The 22344-nt window shown below is 38.6% G+C and overlaps 1 protein-coding gene across 4 annotated transcripts in view; it reads right to left on the reverse strand.

Annotated features, from left to right (window-relative positions):
• Positions 1–12019: 12019 nt before the first annotated feature.
• Positions 12020–22344, reverse strand: part of LOC147636788 (uncharacterized) — a 76066-nt gene continuing 65741 nt past the window's right edge. The window contains exons 4-5 of one of the 4 annotated variants that reach the window (XR_015266229.1): positions 20975–21190; positions 20518–20754 (exon numbers count right to left, since the gene is read on the reverse strand). Coding sequence is in view for 2 of the 4 variants with exons in the window: in XM_086800321.1 (XP_086656447.1) it covers positions 12035–12120 (86 nt within the window). In the remaining 2 variants the exon portion in view is untranslated. Of the gene's footprint in view, positions 12121–20517; positions 20755–20809; positions 21191–22344 lie in introns of those variants that run through there. The other 3 variants (XM_086800321.1, XM_086800322.1, XM_086800325.1) reach the window with 3 other exon arrangements.

Consider the following 22344-nt stretch of genomic DNA (forward strand, 5'->3'; position numbering starts at 1 on the left):
GTGCAGAGCCAGAGCTGAAACTACCCCGACAACCTACAGAGCAGCAGGTTATAGCTCATAAGCAATTGTTAGAAAGAGCATACAAAGTGTTGCATTATCTGTCTATATGTATTTCGGATGCTATTCTCATACACATACATGATGCTGAGAATCCCAAGGATGCATGGGATACATTGGTAAAGCTGTTTGATATAGACACGAGTGCTCGCAAGTCTCAATTGCGACAACAGATACATAATGTGAAGCGGAATAGAAGGATTATCCCTCAGGGGGGTCACTATATGTAAATCCTCTATATCACGTGCGTTCAAGGCCTATTTTAAAAAGTCCCTTATCTGTGAATTTTTTAGTGAATATAATGTATCCTTTCCTATTCAAATCTGTAAATTTTTTTTAAAATACAATAAATAAATCCCCTCTGTAAATATATTTCTATAAGTTTTAAATATTTAAAATGTCCTTCTGTTGAGCCCACGTGATACTTACATATTTATACGAGTGACCCCCCCGAGGAGCATCCATGATTATGTATACAAGAGATAAAGAAGTATGCAGATGCATTGGCAACAATCAATTCCCCCATGCCTGCTGATGATATTACCTTGTGTGGTCTTGGCATTACCTTGCGTGGTCTTGGCAAGGAGTATAAGTCATTTGATACATCCATCTCGGTTTAGAGTACAGGTTTACCAGACTTTGATGAGTTGGTTTCACTCTTGCTTGTTGAGGAAATCAAACTCAGTGACTCCTTTCAGGATGCATCTACTAGGCATGATGATAATGCCAAAAATCAGGCTTTCTATTCGCAAAGAGGTTTTAGAGGTAGGGGGAGATTTACATCACATGGCTGTGGTAATGGTCGTGGATGGCAAGACAGGTCATCACAACAGAATTTTCAGCCTTCATATGGTGCTAGAGGTGGTCGTGGATATACACCTCAGAGAGGCAGAGGTAATCCTTGTGGTAGAGGATGTTAGCAAGGCCAACAAACATCTATGCAAGATGTGGAATGCCATTATTGTGGAAAATTTGGCCATATGGCACCACATGATTGTTTTCGCAAACAGAATGATTTGAGAGGGGGTAGAGCACAACATCGTGGACATTATGCACAACATGGTGGTGGAAATTATGCATCAAGCAGTAATGATGGCAGCACAAATCACTTGTTTGCCATGAAACATGTTGTGGGATCTATGATGACAAATGCTAAAAATGATGACACTTGGTATATGGACTCTGGAGCATCAAACCATATGACTTGTCATGGTGAATGGTTTGAGCATATGAAGCCTATGGATGTGCAAGGCTATGTGGAAACAGGAGATGATACCAAGCATGCCATTACACATGTTGGAAGTGTACCATTGGTTATGCACAATGGTGAAACAAAGTCTATGTCAGATGTATTGTATGTGCCTTCTATCACAAAAAGTTTGGCCTCAGTTGGTCAAATGGTGGAACAGGGATTACAGGTTCATTTCAACGAGCATGGTTGCTTCGTTGAGGATTTCAAAAATGGATGTAGAGTCATTGCTAAAGGAAAGAAAGAAGGCAGGTTGTTTAAGCTGGATGCTGGAATTCCTGAGTTAAAATTAGCCATGTTCTCTAAAAGCCGAAATGTGGTACAGGACATTGATATGTGGCATAAGAGGATTGGACATGTGAATATACAAAGGTTGAAGAACATGCAGGCAAGAGGCATTGTTAGTGGGCTGCCTAGATTCAAGTATGATGGGAATATGCATGTTTGTGAAGCCTGTCAGTTTGGAAAGCAGGCAAGGTTGCGGTTTCCTAGAGAAGGCAACATGAGTAGCAGGCCACTTGAGATAGTACATAGCGATGTATGGGGTCCTGCACAAAACCCATCTATTAAAGGCAGTTTATATGACATTCATTGATGATTTCAGCAGAATGACATGGATATACTTTCTCAGAGAGAAAAGTGAAGTGTTGGGAAAGTTTATGGATTTCAAAGCTTTTGCAGAGAAGCAATATGGTTCATGGATAAAGTGTTTGAGGACAGATGGAGGTGGTGAATACACCTCACATGCTTTTGAGCATTTCTTGAGAAAGCATGGTATAAGAAGACAATTGACTTGCAGGTATACACCACAGCAAAATGGTGTTGTTGAGAGAAAGAATAGAGTCATTTGTGAAGTGGCCAAGGTGATGCTTAATGAAAAGAGCATGCCAGATTATTATTGGGCAGAAGCATGTGCTACTGCAGTGTATATATTGAATAAGACACCTACAGCAGCCATTCATGGAAGTACGCCAGAGATGCGGCTTATAGGTTTTAGGCCGCCAGACATTGGACACAAAGTTTTTGGATGCATAGCTTATGTACATGTGCCTGATGAGAGAAGGAGGAAGTTGGATCCTAAGGCAGAGAAGTGTGTATTTGTTGGTTATGCACAGGATCAAAAGGCATACAAATGTTACAATCCACAAACTAGGCAAGTGGTTATCTCACGAGATGTGGTGTTTGATGAGCTTGCTATTTGGTACAAAGCAAAGGATGAGGGTGTCATTGATTCACTTGATGTTGATGTGCATGTGAAATTGCCACAAGCAAGTTTTAGTTCTATTTCTATGTCTGGGCCAGCAGAGGCTGAGAGTAGCACTGTACGGATGCTTGAGGCGGCATGAGAGTGTGAGCACTGGGAGTAGCGCTGTGGATAAAGGCAAAAAGAAGGTTGAAGGAATTGGAATTACAGGTTATGATTCATCAAGTTCAGAGAGTTTGGATGAGGAACTTGGCATACCTGTCCAGTTGACAAGTTGACATATCGTGATTTTGCTATGCATTACGCATATATGACTTCTTTGGTGAAGCATGTGGAACCTACATGCTATACAAAAGCTATTGGAAAGCATGTATGGGAGAAAGCAATGGACGTTGAGATGGACGCATTGGTTCATAATGACACATGGGATTTGGTTGCATTACCACAGGACAAAAATATTATTGGTTGTAAATGGGTTTACAAAGTGAAATGCAAGTCTGATGGTTCCATTGAGCGACATAAAGCAAGATTGGTAGCTAAGGGTTATGCACAAACCCAAGGCTTGGACTATGATGAAACATTTAGTCCAGTGGCAAAGATGGGAATAGTAAGAGCAGTCATTGCTATGACTGCAGCAAATGGTTGGGAAATGCATCAAATGGATGTGAAAAATGCATTTCTAAATGGTGATCTAGAAGAAGAGGTTTATATGGCACAGCCAGAAGGGTATGTACACCCAAGATATCCCACTTATGTATGCAGATTGAAGAAGGCTTTATATGGTTTAAAGCAAGCACCTCATGCTCGGAGTGATAAGATGAGCAGATATCTTATCTCCCTTGGATTTCAAGTTTCTACTGCAGATTCTTCACTCTATGTGAAGAAAACAGATCATGGGATTGTCTTACTTGTCATCTATGTGGATGACTTGATTATCACAAGTGATCATGGTACAGATGTGATGCATGTCAAGAAAGCATTGAGTGGGCAGTTTGACATGAAAGACGGGTGAGTTGAGATACTTTCTTGGAATTGAAGTGATCAAAGACCATGCAGGTACATGGTTAGTGCAACACTAATATGCATTGTATATGTTGGCAAAATATGGCATGACAAGGTGTAAGCCTATGAGTACACCTTTGGAGCAGAATGTGAAGTTACGGGCTGATTTTGGTGAGGAGTTGGATGATCCATCTATGTACAGAAAGATGGTTGGTAGTCTCATTTACATGACTATCACACGCTCGGATTTAAGTTATGCTGTGGGGCTAGTAAGCCAGTTTATGCAGAGCCCCAGAAAACCTCATTTGGATGCAGTGAGACGCATTATGCGACCACTGCACATTATGGTCTACTTTATGACAGTGGTAAAGGCTTGGATATACATGGCTACATAGATACTGATTGGGCAGGTAGCTCATATGATAGGAGGTCTACTAGTGGTTATGCCTTTACACTTGGAAGTGTTGTGGTGAGTTGGAGTAGCAAGAAGCAACCTATTGTTGCTTTATCTAGTACTACAGAGGCTGAATACAGGGGTGCAACCATTGCTACATGTGAAGGAGTTTGGTTAAAGAATCTCTTGGCTAATTTGGGTGAGCCTATTGATGGCAAAGTTGTCATTCATTGTGACAACATGAGAAGCATACAGTTGGCCAAGAATCTAGTGTTTCATGCGCAGACCAACACATAGAGGTCCATTATCACTTTGTCAGAGAGAAGGTGCTGGATGGTACAGTTGATCTACAGTATGTGAAGACTGATGGAGCAGGTGGCTAACATCTTTACAAAGCCACTTAGCAGGGAGAAGTTTGAGTACTTCCGTACTATGTTGGGAGTACATGGGATGAGCTTGAGGGGGAGTTTTGAGAGCTTTGATATCCCAAGTTCATCTACATCTTCATCTATGGCAGTACATCATGAGCTTGAGAGGGGCTGTTGAGATTCAAGCTCGATGTCAGTGTGTGCCAGCTATGCTATGTGCTGGCATGTTAGGTAGCAGCATGTGTGAGACATAAATGACCGCGTCCAGCTGGTCATAGTGTGTGGATATTAGCTAGGGTTAGATGTGTGTGGACACAACTCATAGTGTGTCTTGTGTATTATGGATTATGGCTTTATGCATTTGTGAGTAGGGAGATGGCTTCCCTCTATGGTTAGGGTTTGCAATATACATTAGGGCTTGCTCCTGTGTGTGTGTCTCCCTATACCTATTTTTCAACAAATAGAACCTGAGCCCTTTGTAAAAAATAGGAGAATTTTACTATACCAGAACTATGCTGAAATAATGATAATTTTTACTATTCCCTAAAATTCTCTCCAAATTGAAGAAATTGGAGCTTCCCTCTTTCTTCAATCTCCATTGGTGGCTCCATCAGCATACTAAACCAATTGATTGGTTGGGGGCATCTACCGTGAACAAAGAATCAAGCAATTTGTAAGGTAAATAGTGAATTTTGATCTTTTCTATAATTTCTCAATGTTTCTCTCTTCTCAACCCCTCTCAAGCTTGAGAAGCTTGATTGGAATGGTTTTTAAATGCTATTGAAGTTAATTGATAAATGGTAGTAAAGAATCACATAAATTTCCATTTATGCTTAATTCTAATGGTTTTTATGTAAATTCTCTCTCTCACTCAAGAAATGGTCATTCTCATGACCTATTCTCAATCCAAATGAAGCTTTTCATAAAGCTTTTCCTTAATCCAAGATTAATCTATGCTTGAGGCCAAATTAATGGCTTTTTTCTATGCTTTTAGTTTATGTATTTCACGAATATTGATAATTCAATCCATTATGGGTTAATGATCCAATTAGGGATCATTCTAATCATTCCCTTAATATTAAGCTTTATCCTTTAAAATAATTGAGATTTATGAGTCATAGCAACGGAGCTATGGTAAAAATTTTTGTAAAAATTACACATAAAATAATTTCATTCAAAGCATGAAAAGAGGACTTCCTACCATATTCTAGGAATTATCATCCTAGATTAATTGAAAGAATTTTATTGTAATCATGGAGAAATTGATTTTTATGTTATGCATAAGTGATGAATTAAGAAAAAGAGGATTTCTAGTAATTAAATTTTATGTTAAAAAGAGTAATTCCCATCGTATGAGTATTCTTAAAGGGTTATTTTCATTCTAGCATAGAAAAATGTATACTAGAAATATTTTATTATAAAAGTGTGATTTTTATCATAAATGATTTTATGTATAAATTAGATGCATAAAAGAAATTCTTTTATATTAAAAGAATGATTTTCATCATAAATGATTTGTATGCATAAACATATGCATACAAGATTTTTTTATATTAAAAGTGAGATTTTCATCATAAATGGATTTTATGCATAAATTAGATGAAGAAATTCTTTTATATTAAAAGAATGATTTTCATCATAAATGATTTGTATGCATAAACATATGCATAAAAGATTTTTTTATATTAAAAGTAAGATTTTCATCTAAATTGATTTTATGCATAAATTAGATGCATAAAAGAAATTCTTTTATATTAAAAGAATGATTTTCATCATAAATAATTTGTATGCATAAAAGATTTTTTTATATTAAAAGTGAGATTTTTATCATAAATGGATTTTATGCATAAATTAGATGCATAAGAGAAATTCTTTTATTCTAAAAGTGTAATTCCTACTAAATTGGATTTATGCATGGAAAGATGCATAAAGAAATTATTTTAACCCAAAAGTGTTATTCTCATCAATTTTGATTTTATGCATAGAAAGATGCATAAAGAATTTTATTTTTAATTCAAAAGAGTTATTCTTATCAATTGTGATTTTATGCATAGATAGATGCATAAAAGATTTATTTTTATTCTAAAAGTGTTAATTTCTTTAAGATGAAAATTTATGCATAGAAAGATGTATAAAAGATTTATTTTTATTTCGAAAGTATTATTCTCATTTAAATGGAATTTATGCATAGTAAAATGCATAAAAGGATTATTATAAAAGTGTTATTCCTACTAAAGTTGTCTTTATGCCTAATAAGAGGTGTATGAGATGTGATAGGATGTGATAAGAGGCGTATGAGATGTGATAGGATGTGATAAGAGGCGTATGAGATGTGATAGGATGTGATAAGATGCGTATGGGATGAGTTAGGATGTGATAAGATGCGTATGGGATGAGGTAAGAAGTGTATCTGATGGGATAAGATGCATATGGGTTAAGGTAGGGCGAGAATGAATGTGATGTAAAAGAATAGATGTGAAGGCGTATGTGGATATATGAATGGGAATGTAGAAATGAATGTATGGATATGGTTGTGGATATAGATGTATGAATGTAAATGTGGATCTGGATGTGCGAATGAGGATGTGGATGTGGATGTATGAATATGAATGTGGATATGGATGTATGAATGTAAATGAGGATCTGGATGTGAAGGCGTATGTGGATATATGAATGGGAATGTAGAAATGAATGTATGGATATGGTTGTGGATATAGATGTATGAATGTAAATGAGGATCTGGATGTGGATGTGGATGTGGATGTATGAATATGAATGTGGATATGGATGTATGAATATGGATGTGTATGTATGGAAGTGGATGTATGAATGCCGATGTGGATGTGTATGTATGGATGTGGATATAGATGTGGATGTATGAATGCAAATGTGGATGTGGATGTGGATGTGGATGTATGAATGTGGATGTGGATGTAAGAATGTAGATGTAGATGAGGATGTGGATGTAGATGTGTGAATATGAATGTGAAATTGGATGTGCAAATGTGAATGTAGATATGGATGTGGATGTGGATGTGGATGTAAATGTGGATGTATGAATGTGGATGTGAAAATGGATGTATGGATGTAGATAGGGATGTGGATGTGGATGTGGATGTGGATGTATGAATGTGGGTGTGGATGTGGAAGTATGAATGTGAATGTGAAAATGGATGTATGGATGTAAAAGTGAATGTGGATGTGTATGTGGAATAATGAATGCGAATATGTATGTGAATGGATCTGAAGTCGATATTAGTGAATGGATGAGATGAGATGTCATGTGAATCAGAATGTGAATGAATAATATAAGATGTGAACGAATGAGATGTAATGAGAAATGGATGTGATGAGACGTAATGTAAATTAAGAAAGATTGGAATGGATGTTATGTGAAGTGAATGAATTTGATGTGATGGGATGGAAAATGATGTATCTGGTCAAGAATGGATACACATATGATTGGATTTGGGTTAAGTAATATGGATTGATATGGAACAATCTGGAATGATGTGAGTTCATTGTAGAAACTGTATTTGTGAACTGTTTGTAAATGACTGTTTTATGTCAAGAATGTTGGGGAAGCATTTTGACTGTCTTGAGAATGTGGTCGTGGAGTCCTACCTTATAAAGTTGCAACAGCTGACGGAGAGTCAACGGAGGACGTCTCGCATAGTAAGGTCGGTTGAGGTCTTGACCAACCTCGGTTCGATTTAAATGGTGAGCTTCCGGCACAGTGGATGAGGGACCAAGGAAGCAGCCTATGAGTGAAGCGCTAGGTGACCTGCGAAGGATCTTAGAGAGTGCTGACCATACGGTGCTCGGGCTCTGGGTCGTCAAAGATACCCACACGTGCGTTGTGAAAGATATTGGAACAAGGAGTAAGAGTTGTTTTTTGGAACTGGGCATGGATTTGGTTGACTGACCTTACTGGTCCTCAACGGATGAGTCCATGGCTCTTTTATATGGATCTGTTGGTTGATCTCGCTGATCTTTAATGGAGATTCCATTTGATTTTTGTAAGTGATTATATTGCCGGGTACTATGAGCTAGGAACTATTGAAAAGGCCCTTGAGTGGACAGGTGGTGAGCGTTCTGGTTGCCAATGATGCCATAGATACTCCGATGAAGGAATGATTGGAAATTAAGATTCAACCGGATATTTTGGAGGATTGTGATCAGTGATACTATGGTTTCATTAAATGATTGTTTTTAAAGATGGCTGAATCTGTGAAAAAAGGCAATTTCATATTGGGTGTGTAAGTGGCATGACTGGTGTTAAATTTGCACGAATATCCGGCTAGGGGGCCTAGGAACTCTTTTCCCTGATACCCGGGACAAAACCTAACCAAATTCTAAATGGGATCCCATCACTACAGTGGTTGGGTGGTTCGCTAACCCATGGGACTGGATGGGGTAGGCTGGACTGATGGATCCGTAAAATGAGACTCCTTTCTATTATTACGATAGATGAAGTAAATCCCGGATAGTAATTGTTCTATAAATAAGAATCAATGGCTGTGCCTCTTGATGGGGGGAAAAAAGCGTTGATCTTTATGATCCAAGTGCAAGTTTCTTTTAAAAGATTGTAAATAGTGTTGGATTTATTGAAAAATTGTAAATAGTGTTGGATTTATTAAAAGATCTTTGCACATGTAAAAATTGAACTTTTTCAATTTCTTCCATTCCAAGGTGAATCAAGATACCAATATCACCAACTATCAGTGTTTTAAGACCATCATGCACTAGTCCCACTAGTGTGGATTCCATTTTTTCAATCCGTTTAGGTTCTCAATAAACCAAAAAAAAGTTATGGAGCATGCCCTTGAATGGGTATGCAAAATTTTAGCACAACATTGGAGGTCCCTTAAACCATACCAGATGTTCTCAATTGGATGCGTCCTATGGTTGAGGAGAAGCTCATGTACTGTACTTTAGAATGATTACTTGGCTGCATGTATGTGCAGAACAAATTTTTGATGTTTTTGCATAGTGTTATAACATATGTTATTTAGAACACATACCTCACATGCCACATCGAACTTGTAACAATTTAATTATTAGATTATAAATTTTACTTCTGTGTTTTTTTGGTCTCATATTGAAGATTGGAATGTGTACTACTACTTGGATACCAAGTTTGTTAAATTCCATTGAGCAATGCATAAGTTATGGGTCGGGCAAGTTACCTATATACAAAAAATGCCTTGAACCTCACCAAAAATGGCTACACCCAAGCATGCATTGACCCTAAAAGCATTGGATAACCATAATTTCTTTAGTTGGAATATGGCCCATGCAATGGGCCAATGCTGAGTTAGTTCCAAAGAGATCCCTTGTGCCACCCTTACGATGTGCCAAGGCATCCAACTCCATGACATGCTACATACAAACCATATTTTAGTAATCAGTCATGCCATGAATAGGAATAAAAAACTGGGGATTATTAACTTACCGAGTGTAGTTCATCAGATGCTATCACATCTGGCTGCTCAATGTTAATTGACAACTTGTGTTCCTCCAATTGTTGAGGAGGTGAATGCACCAAGCTGACTTGGGGCAAGCTAGCTTGTACTTCTTTGAATTCCTCCTCAGGCACCTGACCCTGTTCTGATTCTTGTATTTTCCCTTGAACAAATTCGACAACACTCTCTAATACCATACCATTAATTGGTACAAGTTGGTCCGCCATGTATTGAGAGGATCTATTGTTGTCAAGTGGAAAATCTAGCCCAATGGTAAGGAGAGATAAGCACTCATCTTGCTTTACTTTAAACATTTTTTCTAAGTCCTGCAAGAAGAGAAACTCCTCTCCATCTACCACTATGGAGCTAAGCATACTTAGTGCTAACTCGGGCATATCTAGTGCTGCCCTTATCTCATCGGCCTCATCTACGACGACGGGTGTATCCACAACTACCATTACTAAGATGAACTTCTCCACTGGCCCATGAGGTGGTACCTTCATCTGTTTCTTCCTCTTCATGTTGTTGAAGAAGAAACAAGGCCAGATCTTGCTCCACCACTTGATCAAGGAGCTCCGGATTTGGATCTACCTCTTTGCCTTTAACTAAATCGACCAGGGCAATGTCGCCACCAACATCAACCTCATCATTGGAGTCTTGTTTATTCAACATGAGAATGAATGTTGAGATCCATGACAAAAAGTTTGTGCTCATGTTTCCCTTACCAAGAGAAACCATTTCCTGAGTGGAGAGCGCCTTGAAGTGCCCATCTTCTTGTACAACTTCTTGGTACCTACGCAATCTCTTAGGATAGTTTGAATCAATTTTGTTGATGTAGTGTAGAAGCTCGCACAAGGGACCCAGAGAGTTACTGTCGGGGATGATAATAGAAAAGAGCTTTATGTATGTTCTGCGTACTCCAAGGTCTGCTTCTTGTAGTCATGTTCGGTGAGGAGGATAGTTGCTTCGAAGTCAATGGTGCAAGAGAAAATGTGAAATATCTCTTGTTGGCAAGCCCACTTAGTCCTCTCTAAGAATGTAAGAAAGTTCTCATACGCCATGGAATGATCCATTAGGATTGGGATGAGAGTGCAAGCCAAGATGTAGGGAATATATACTAGCAAACGAGAGTGCTAGTGATACAAATGACGAAAATGAGGGAGGTTCCCTATTTATAGAAAAAATCAAGGTTTGAAATCGACAATTTCATACTTAATGAAAAAGGGTCGACCACCCAAAATAATTTATTAAACGTATTCATTTTAATTAAAATACTTAATCCAAGTAATATATTTAATCAAACATAACCAAATAATAATTTTGTACAAACGTATCCAAATTGAACTTATTGTGATCATTCAAGCTTTGATCCAAATAGTCCGTGCCATTCATTACATTATCAATCAAAAAGGGAAAAGTTGGATTACAATGAAAAAAAATTACATTGACATTACCCAATTACACTCCTAATTGTAATTCCACACCCCCGTACCTCCAAGAATCACAAACCATGAAATCTACATGAACACATATCAACAAATATCACCAAAGCATGGATGGTTAGAAAAATCAACACAAAAATGAAATAGGAAAAAGCTAATAGCTTTCGACGTTCTATCTTCTTCAAGCTTGCATCTTGTACTTCCTCAAATCCCATGATTAGTAGGTATTCTCAAACATCTGCTAGCTTCCATTCTTTGCTAGCGTTGACAAGGTCAATGGTGCCATTGGGTAGTTTGAGTGGTAGTTCTATGGGTGAATCAACACCCTCACATGACTGCAATGGTATCCACTCCCCCTTTTTCTTCATCCATCGCTTGTAGTGGAATTAGATGTATAAATTTGTCAATGAGCATGCTTTCAAGTATCAAAGTGTGATACTTGAAATCACAACTCTGCAATAATATACATCTCCCTTATGCACCCCTTCCACTATATCCCATGCATTTCCAAATAAACCATTCATCTTCTAAGATTGCAATTATTTGCAAATAAACATTGCTGGAGTGGCTTGTGGGCAAGGACTTACAAAACACGTGCACAAAACGATGAATGGGACTTACCAAGAGGGCTTCGTAAATTTTAAAGAGGATTGGATATCACTAATCATATTTTGTTTAAAGAGGATTGGATATCACTAATCATATTTTGTTTAAACACATCTACACTCCATTTGTATGGGATTGGCCACTCTATACAGCCTAATGAGGCCTAGAGGGAACTATGTAAGAGTGTGTGAAAAAGAATATTCTACTGCCAAGAAGTGTCCTAGGGTTCTTGTTGGGAAATAAAACCTCACCTATTGGTGGAATGGAAAGCACTGAAGGTCCGTGTTATGCTCTTCAATGGTTGTTCCTCTATATAACTTGATGGGAATATGTCTGCATACACAAAACCACTAAAAAAACGAAGTGAACAACAAGGATATAATAAAATGATTTGAATAGAACCACATTAGTAACAAAATACTTAAAATTACAAGGAAACTTGGTTTTTTCCATTTGATGAGGAAGATGAATGTTTGAAGCCATGTAGACATGTTGAACCACTGCACCATGACTTCATTTCGAGTTTTCTTGAAAGCTAGCAATATTCCCTTCCAATCATGTTCCAAAACACCACAAGATTTGACTCTGTGTGGCCCTCTTGAGTGTGGCTCTAAGTAAACCAATCATTAACTCTGAATCTCTCTCCAACCCACATACCTTGCTCATTCCTAGAGTTGTTAAGAACATACTGAGAGATGGAATCACTAGGTCTCCTATTCGATGTTTCCATGGCTGAGAACTTGTTTACAAGAGGATAAAGTGACTTAAGTGGGATTAGAGGAGGAATAGGGAGGTTAGAAGGCTACTAGAGGATTAGACAAGAGCTTATAGAGACACTAAACCTTGCAACAAGATTTACAAGTAATTAGAAGAGGGATTAAAGAGGTTATTGTAAGATTAGTAGAGATATGGAAGCTTGGAAGAGGGTTAGAAACTTGCTACAAGATTAACCTGGAGAGATTAAAGACACACAAGAGGATTGAAGAGAGATTACAAGCTCATAGTAAAGATTATGAAGAGATTAGAAGGCTATATGCAAGATTAGAGAGGGATTATAGAGGTTATAGCAAGATTAATAAAGATATGGAAACTTGCAAGAGGGTTTGAAACTTGCTCCAAGATTAAGGAGAGATTAAAGACATATAACAGGATTGAAGAGAGATTACAAGCTTATAACAAAGAATAGAAAGAGATTAGAAGGTTACATGCAAGATTAGAGAGCTCTAGGACTAATGGTTTATAGGTGTAATTAGTTTAAGAGCATAGAAAGGGGCTAGGAAGCTTGGTGAATCCTTTTTTCACTATAGAATAATATGGAAACACATTTTAGGGGATAAAATCACATTTTTGGAGGGGAAAATTTAATTTTTAGGGCTACTTTTTGGCTGTGCAGATTCCAGGGCCCAAGGGAGGTGAAGTGATACTAGTGGGGCTACTAGATAAAAAAGGTGATGTGAGGACAAGCCTAAAGTATATCAATAAATATACCTAATTTAGATCCTAAAGCTAGTGGATAGAATGTTCACTCCCCCCCTCCCATTGGTCCAAACTTGATTAAAATGTCATTAAAATTAATCCTAAAATTAATGTCATTAAAATTAATCCTAAAATGCTTCATCTTTCCTCCTCCTTCGGTGCCTTCACACCTTTCTCCTGCTGCCACAGTGTCTCCACACCTTTCTCTTGGTTCTCATCTCGCTGTGGGCGAGGGAAGTTTTCCTCCATGATCTGGGTTCATCCGTGGTACGCTAACGTCGTCTTTTTTCTCGGAAGATTAGCCTGGGCCTTTCTAGTCCATTTTTCGTAGCGCCTCTCAGGCTTGCTGCTTTTCCACCCAATTAAACACCTCTATTTATACCTTTTTTTTCTCCTACCAAGTGACAACTTTGTGCTTCCCCCACTTATCCAAGGTCGGTTCTTTTCCCACCTCTGGAGTCTCGAGTTGCATGGATCTTGTCACCGGCACCATGGCTTATGATTCTGCCACCTTTGTGGTCATCCTAATTACTTCTTTCTCGTCTAAATCTTGGATTTCCATGGCATTTACTACCGACGGACGTGATATTGAAGCTTTGGCTCCTTCCACTACGTCGCTATGATTCCTCCAAATCTCATATAGATAAATTTGCAATGACCTCGAGCATGGCAATAGAAGCATGCAAAAGTGGTTCATTGAGCCTTGGGCACATTCCTGTGAGGAAAATTTCCATGTGGATGGAATGGTGGCCTTTGGCATGAATCCTATGGAGCCATTGGCGGGATGTGTTGAACTATCGCCGCCACTAGGGCTTGGACTATAGGTTGTTGAGGGGCTCTCCTCCCATTGTTTCTACATGCCTCTCTAGTGTGTGTGTCGGTTCTATAAATGGTGCATCAGATCTTGTTTAAGCCGCATTCTTCGGCTCCATGACCATGATTCTTACACCTTGAACACCAAGTGCCTCACTGAACTTTGGGAGGGGACTTTGCTCCTTCACTAGTCAACTGATCCATGGCCATAGCCAGCAGCTCCTTGGTTATTTTTCCTACCTTCTTGCTCTTCGACCTTGCCTTGCGATCTTCCTCCTCCTCCTTCGATTCCTCACTTGAAGTTGAGTGATCAGAATCATCCTCCTCCTCCTCCAAAGAGTGAGAAGCAGACCTTTGGACTTCCTCTTCCTCTTCCTCTTGGTCTTGCCTTTACTCTTGAAAAAACCTACCAACACGTGCTCTCTCCCGAGATCTGATTCAACCAGAGTCATTCTCGTGAGATTGGCACCAGCCTACCGCCCTTTATAATTGCTTGTTTAGTCCCTTCATAAAATAGGAATTAAGGATCTCCTCCACGAGTCGATTGGTTGCATCTAGTGTGTGGAGAAGCTTTTGAAACTTAGCAACATAGTCTTTAACCGTAAGGCTTTTCTGGCTCATCCGGCAGAGCTTATCAAGCACATGCACTGATGTTTTATCTTTCTAGAATCTTTGAGAAGAAAGGCATCTATGATTTCATTGCATGTGGGAAAATGAGCATACTCGTACTACTGAGCAACCGAGGGAGCGACACTTTTTTGTAATGTTGAGAGAAAAACAGCTTTCTTGAGGTTCTAATCCACCATGCCATGGGAACGTTCATGCGCCATGCACTGTCAAAGAGAAGGATGTGGGCATCTGCATCCTTAAAGGAATTCCCATAGAATTTTGGATACTTCACTGTGACAGCTAGTCGCTGAAGCATGTTGTAATGTAGAAGGCGGGTGTAGAAGGCGGGGAGGTGGTGGTATAAATAGTGGTGGTGGTGGTGGTGGAGTTACCGGTTCTTCTTTTGATTCATGTTTTGTTTCTTCTAGTTCTTTTGGTCCTTCTTCTTCCGGTTCTTCTTCGGGTCTAGCAAACTGGAGCTCCTGAGCTTCGAGCCATGCCGAGTAGCGCAGTTCATGTGATGACATGAAGCATTGATTCGAGCATAAAGGAATCAAGAATCAAGTAAAGCAGTAAGTGAAATAGGCAGCAAGACACATCGTGGTCTCGTCGAGGTTTACTGCTACCCCGATCAACCTACTTTGTTGACGAGTGCCTCTAGTTATGCATATAGCAATACACCATTCTAATACGAGACATGCATAGGATGATGAAGAAACAACTTATCGGTTTATAGGAGATTGCACAAGCAGAAATGTTTACTTAAGACTGATCATCTCCTGCGTATAATCTGGATTGCAACAAAAGATACTGGACTTAACTGACAGATTCATAGGAAATAAAAAACAAGACAAGTATACAAAAAAGACAGACAAACACGACAAATATCCAAAGATGATACATAAAGATCTCCTTGGATTCACAAAAGAGAAGTAATATAAATAGCCTTTGTACAGAGTTTTGATTACATCTTTTATACTGCTTAACGCGCAATCATAGTAGAGTGGTACAAAGATACCCTCGTGCTCTGAGCATGGCTGATTTACAAAAGTAATTACCTAATTAACTAGTGTTAAGTGCATCATCTCTGATGCACTTAACTAGTGTTAAGTGCATCGTCTCTGATGTTCCGGTGGCATTTCGGCTCAATCGTTGTCTAGTCTGGGAGTTGTCCGATGCCCGTGGCCCAACACCTAGGTGGGGGAGTACCGAGTTGCCCTAGACCTATCACTTGGGAATCGTTATCCTCGAGAGAAACACGTCCCTTGCTTTATTTTCAACAACTTTAGAATATATTACCGGCCTTGTCATAATCTTGCATCCACATTTCACATAGAAATCCATGCAGCAAAATTCTCACATGAGAGAGATAACCTTTTCTATTTTCTTAAAGAAAAGTTCTCTAGTTAAATACATTAGACAATCCCTTTTCTTAATCAAGAACTTCTAGAGTTAGTCCCACTTACACGACGAGGTAGAGGCCTAATATTTGCATGGTAACGGGGAGGTGAGCTGGTTCTCCCCTTGGGAGAAATTTGGAGCTACCGCTATTTGAGGTTTCATTTTATCCTCATCATGGTCAACTACCTGGGGGGTCTAAAATGGTGCACATAATAGGGATCGGGAGTCAATGCCAACGCAGATGAAGAAGTCGTGGCCGGATAGCGTGGTTGGCCAGTGGGGAGGAAAAAGATAAGGCATGCATCTACAGCAGCATGGCCGGTGGAATGAAATAACGAAGAACGTTTATGCTCCATATCATCTGGCCGGAGGTCCACCACCCAGCGAGAGAGAGGGAGGACTAATGATGAAGGGGGGGTGCTGCGCTAAGGAGCTGGTCGCCACCTCCTTTATTTTTTAGAAAATAAAATAAAATTTAGAAATAAAGCTAAAGGGTTTCTAACAAAAATTTACATCATTTTCTCCTTAAAGAAATTGAGATGTCTCCTCCTCTCAAAAAGAGGTAGGGAAAATGTTGATACAACTTAGGTACATCTTCCGAGGTAGCATCTTCTCTTGGGAAGTCTTTCCAAAAACGAACTAAATATTCCCTAATGACTCTATTTTCGAGAGTCCCTTCTCTAGAACTAAGGATTCTATTTGGTTGAATTTCTTAAGTGCTTTGGGATGGTATGACTATTTTATCATCATCTAGGATATGGTCAAGACTAGATACATAGGCTTTCAAAGGGTTTACATGGAATACATTATAGACTTTTAGATGAGGGGGTAGCAATAGCTCATAGGCTTGGTCATTGATTCTTTTGGTGATGACATAAGGTCCACAGTATGGAGGGCATCACTTTTTATACTTTCCTAAAGATATAGAGCTTCTTTTTGGATGTACCCTTAGAAAGATCTTTTGACATTAGCATAATGTTTTTGTATGTCTTAGGCAACCTTGATCTCCTTCCGGAAAACTTTCATTTCTTGATCCATGTAATCCAGAGCATTTGTTTAGAGGCTTCTACTCTATTCATTTGTTTAAAGGCTTCTACTCTATTCATTAGATCAAACCAATTTAATGGTATTATACAATCTTGACCATATAAAGCCTTAAAATGGGACATACCTATCCTCTTGTGATAGTTGAGTGATAGGTAAATTCTACCAATGGGCAGGTAATGAAGCCATAGATTTGGCTCGCATTCTAATAAGCCATGAGTGTCTTCAATGACTTGATTTTCCCTTTCAGTCTGACCATCTACCTCTCGATGAGAGGCCATGCTAAAGTGAGTTACAATCCCCTTAAAAAGATCAGTCCAAAACCGAGAAGTAAACTTTGTATCCCTTTCACTGACAATCCTTTTTGGTGGCAAACCATGCAGTTTGAATATCTCTTTGATGAATATTCTTAGAATGTCCATTTCCTTGAAGGTGTTTTTGAGAGAAATTAAATGGGCTACTTTTGTTAGCCTTTCCACCACCATCGTGATAGAGTCATGACCCCCTTATACAGAAAGAAGGATTGTAAAAAAATCTATACTGATACATTCCCACTTCATTTGAGGAATGTCTAGGGGTGAAATTGGCCTTTCATCCTTGTTCCTTTGATAAGATAAGAATTGTGTGACATACCTGAGTATATCTTTCTTGAATCCTCGCCAAGAGAAACTCGTTTGTAGTAGAACATTCAACATCTTCACATATCTTGGATGTCTGGCCAATGTTGCATATCATGAGCTTCACGTAGGAATTGATCTTTTAACTCTTTAATGTTTGGTATGCACAGCCTTAGTTGGCTGAATAAGAATCCAAAAGAGTGTAATCTTTGATTATCCTACTCTCTTTCTCAGAGTGAGTTGTTTGGGCCAAGAGTTGTAAATTATGCCCAAAGTACTCATCTAAGGAGGCTGCATTGTACTTCACTTCCATAAGTAAAGGGTTACTATCATAGAGATTACACAAAGAACTTCCTACTCAATGCTTTTACAACTACATTAGCTTTGCCCTGTCTATATTTGATTTTAAAGTCAAATTCTCATAAAAATCCACTTTAGCTCTTATGATCTATAGTAAACATGAACCTTCTGCCAAGTAGGTATTGTTGCCATAACTTAAGAGAATGAATTATAGCCAAACGTTCTAGACCATGAGTAGCATAGTTTCTCTCGTAATCTTTGAGTTTCCTTCAAGTGTAAGCTACTAGTTTTCCTTCTCCACCAGTAGCCAATCCATTAGCATTAGTGACTACTTCAAAATGTGCATCAAAATTTTACAGTTGAAGGATGGGTGAAGTTGTGAGAGACACCTTGAGTTTATCAAAACTTTGTTGATGCTTCTTAGTTCAAACTATTTTTGTATTCTTTTTAAATATCTTCAATCAAGGTGTGGCTATCTTTGCATAATCTTGAGTAAATATTTGGTATACCACCCTATGATTCCAAGAAATGCTTGAATCTCCTTGATGTTGGATGGTTAAGGCTATTCCACTATATCTTGTACCTTTGCCGGGTCTATTGAAATCCCATCCTTAGAGACAATGAATCCCAAATATTCATTTTTTTCTAGAAAGAAGGTACACTTACACTTTTTAGCAAAGAGTTGATACTCCCTTAGGATTTCTAGAACTTCTCTAACTTGGGCTTCGTGCTCTTTCTCATCCTTAGAGTAGATCAGAATATCATCAAAGAACACCAAAACATGATTGTCAAGATGCTTCCTGAATATATCTTGCATGAGCCTGTTAAATTTTACTAGGGCATTAGTCAACCCAAACATCATGATGTATTAATAATGCCCATATTTAGAATTAAATGCCCATATTTAGAATTAAATGCCCACATTAGTCAACCCAAACATCATGATGTATTAATAATGCCCATATTTAGAATTAAATGCTTTCTTTGGGATGTCTTCTTCCTTGACCCTAATCTGATAGTAGCTAGACTTCAAATCAATTTGTGTGAAGACGGGCTCTGTGAAGTCGATCTAGAAGTTTTTCAATCCTAGGGATTGGATATTTATTCTTCACTGTGATTTAATTTAGCCCCCTATAGTACCTCCTCAAGAATTTCCCAAAACTCTCTCTCTCTCTCTCTCTCTCTCTCTCTCTCTCTTTCTTTATACTACACATCAAGGTGTAGTCTTTTTTGAGTCAATAAATGGGCATAGAAACACCCCTAATAGTAGAGAGGTGTGGCAATAACTATTGGGAATGGGTGGATGAGAAAGGGACCATCTAGGACATTGTTGAAAGTGTGGAAGAAGGTGTTGACAATGAGCACAACAAGTATTGAAGCTTTTTGAGAAGTAGAGTTAGATCTAGGTTGCTTTTACAAAGAGAGAGACTGTGTATCCAACTAGTGGGTTTGTTCCCCAAAAAACCCACCATCCTATACTCTAGAATCCAAAGAAGGGAACAATATTTCCATTCCCATTTTCCCCAAAAACATTCTTATCTTCTATAACACCATATGACAAGTCTGGAGGTTTCAAATGTCAACATAAGTTTCATTCTATTATTGGCATATTACTTGATACATGAAATTAATAAGAGTCCATACAATGAAAATACAAAAGTGTTGTTGACATTCCTTGACACATGGAAATTTCAAGAGCCCATTCACTAAGAATGGAAATTTCAAGAGCCCATTCACTAAGAATATGGGTGACATCACGTACAGAAAAAGTCATAAACATTCGTGAAAGGAACAAAACCATAGTAAATGTTATAAATAAGGAAAACATCCATGAAATGTCATAAAGATCATGGTCCTCTGTAGATGACTTGAAACCAATATGCTACATCACATGTAGATAGAGAGAGCCAAGATTCGCTCCCAAAAATAGATAGATTATCATTATAAATAGGTATATATAGGTGAGCCCTATTATGATGATGTTAGCCATATATATCACACAAGGGTCTCTGGTTTTAGGTGAAAAAACCCTTGGGGAGTACAAGGGAAAAACCCTAGCCCCTATACATACCCATGACAAAACATAAATATACATAAAGTTTGACTAGGTATGCTGTGCACTATCATGGTCTTTTCTTTATGATATATACAATGGTAATCATAGATCATGTGCATGTCAAACATGCGGCTATCTGTCAGGTTCAGAGTGAAGGCCCCTCACAAAAGTGCATCATAACCATTTACATCATGCTCAATGCATAGACAATGCCTATGTGTAGTGATTGTGTAGTACTGACTATAACATTCTACCCATCCCACCACAACCTGCAAACAAATCAATGATGCTCTGACTAACCTCTGTGAATGTAGTGATAAGACACCTATAAAAACAAAGTTTCTTCTTATCAAATGTCATAAGATTGAGAGCCAGCATGCATGGATGGATAAAGCATGAGAACAAGCATGGATGGATAAATCATGAATAATTAGTCTCACCAGTAGAATATACCTGTTCTCTCAGCCCCCCCATGTATATATGTCCATGCCGCCTTGGTCCTTGGAAACGTAAGATGCCTACTTTCCATGAGCACACTCCTAGTTGCTAGTGGAAAGCTCCTGGGATCCACTTAAGCACCACGAACAGGATGCATGGTCGGCATAGGGAAATCTTCCCTCCTAGAGAATATTCCCAATGTCAAATCAATACCTGAAATGAAGGTCATACTCATTATCATGTCTTTCATGGACATCCTACCCTCCCGCCATACCAAACATAACCATAGAGGCTACTCTTACCCTCTTGCCATGTCGAACATAACCTTGGTCATATAACAAAGTATTTTTGCACCACAATGCCAACCCATTCTTGGTTGCACTCTCATGAACAAGTGGAAAATGAGATGCTAGGCAACAAGTAACAAACCAACCTTGATCGGCAATAAAAAGCCGACTGCAAGCTCTGTTGCACCCCATGCCAACTCATTGGAGAACTTGTTCCAAGGGGAAAATTCTTCTAAATCTACAAACTCCACTTGCAAGCTAGTTGGAAAGTCTGCCCAAACAAAGTTCACCACTTTTGTGTGCAAGGCTCACAAGCATGAGAGAGAGATGGTTTATTTATCTTTTCCAACCATGCTTCAATCCTGAATCACAAGAACATGCATACAAAGTTAGATGTGGCATTTATAACTAATACAAAGAAAAGTAAGTACACCCAACTAAACACGTACATCTCATTGTCTGGACCACCCACTAAGTTGACCACATTTGTAAGCATGGCAGTGATATATGTATAGAATCTGGGGCCTACAAATAGTAAGAAGAGAGTTTTTTATATCTAGTTTATGAAATCATTGTAGGGTTGAGTTGCTTACTCTTATTTACATTGTACTCACCGGTTTAGACTCCCCACCTAACCCTGTGATCGATGGATCCGATGCTCTTTTGCTCCTGCTCTCCCTTTGCTGGTTGTCCCTTTGATGTCTTAATTATTCAACTCTTGTATCATTAAAAATGACAATAAATTGAACAAAACACAAGTATATGGTCCGAGAGAAATGGAAAATAAATTTGGTGCATAAGTGACCACCCGAAGTTCCAATAGGGAAAATTTGGACTCACTTTTGGGCCTTTTAATCTCTTTGAGATTCTAGGGAATATTCCATAAGGACCAATGAGGGTGAGACTACGGAAATTTTGAGGTTACTTTTTGGTGGGAAGGCCATAACTTGAGCATAAAAACTCCAAATTCGTCGAAGGTTGGTGTGTTAGAATCCTCTCATGAAGATCTTTCCAATGATATGTTACATGACATAGTTTTGAGGTACTATGGATAGAGTTATCCATGATCCCCCTTTTCGTAATAGAATGATGACTTGGCATTTCTTAGAGGGCCCAAAAATGAGTCCACATTTTCCCTAATGTCTTTCTTCACATTTGTAATGAAGCGTTTGTAATGAAGCGGTGGACACATGACTGTGGAGACAAATTGTACATAGGAGGCCAAAGGCCAAAAGCATACATTGTATTAGGGCAGGGGCCAAGTGTAAGTGAGGGACCTAGGCCAACTAGGGTGGACATTAATAAGTATGTGTGAAAAGGGGGCCATGGTATATAGGCCAATGTGAACTATAATCAGAATTAACTCATACTAATCATGAATTAAAAGCTAACAAGATTTTTGGCAATCTTGCCCTAAGGCTTCTCCTTGCTCATGGATGGTGCTCCTAAACCCATGTTCCCACTCCATTATTTGAGTGGTCAATCATAGTTCATGGCAGTGGTATCAGAGCTTCCT

The sequence above is a fragment of the Cibotium barometz genome, chromosome 7, assembly GCF_041138505.1.
Source record: "Cibotium barometz isolate CiBa-2024 chromosome 7, ASM4113850v1, whole genome shotgun sequence".
NCBI classification, from domain to species: domain Eukaryota; kingdom Viridiplantae; phylum Streptophyta; class Polypodiopsida; order Cyatheales; family Cibotiaceae; genus Cibotium; species Cibotium barometz.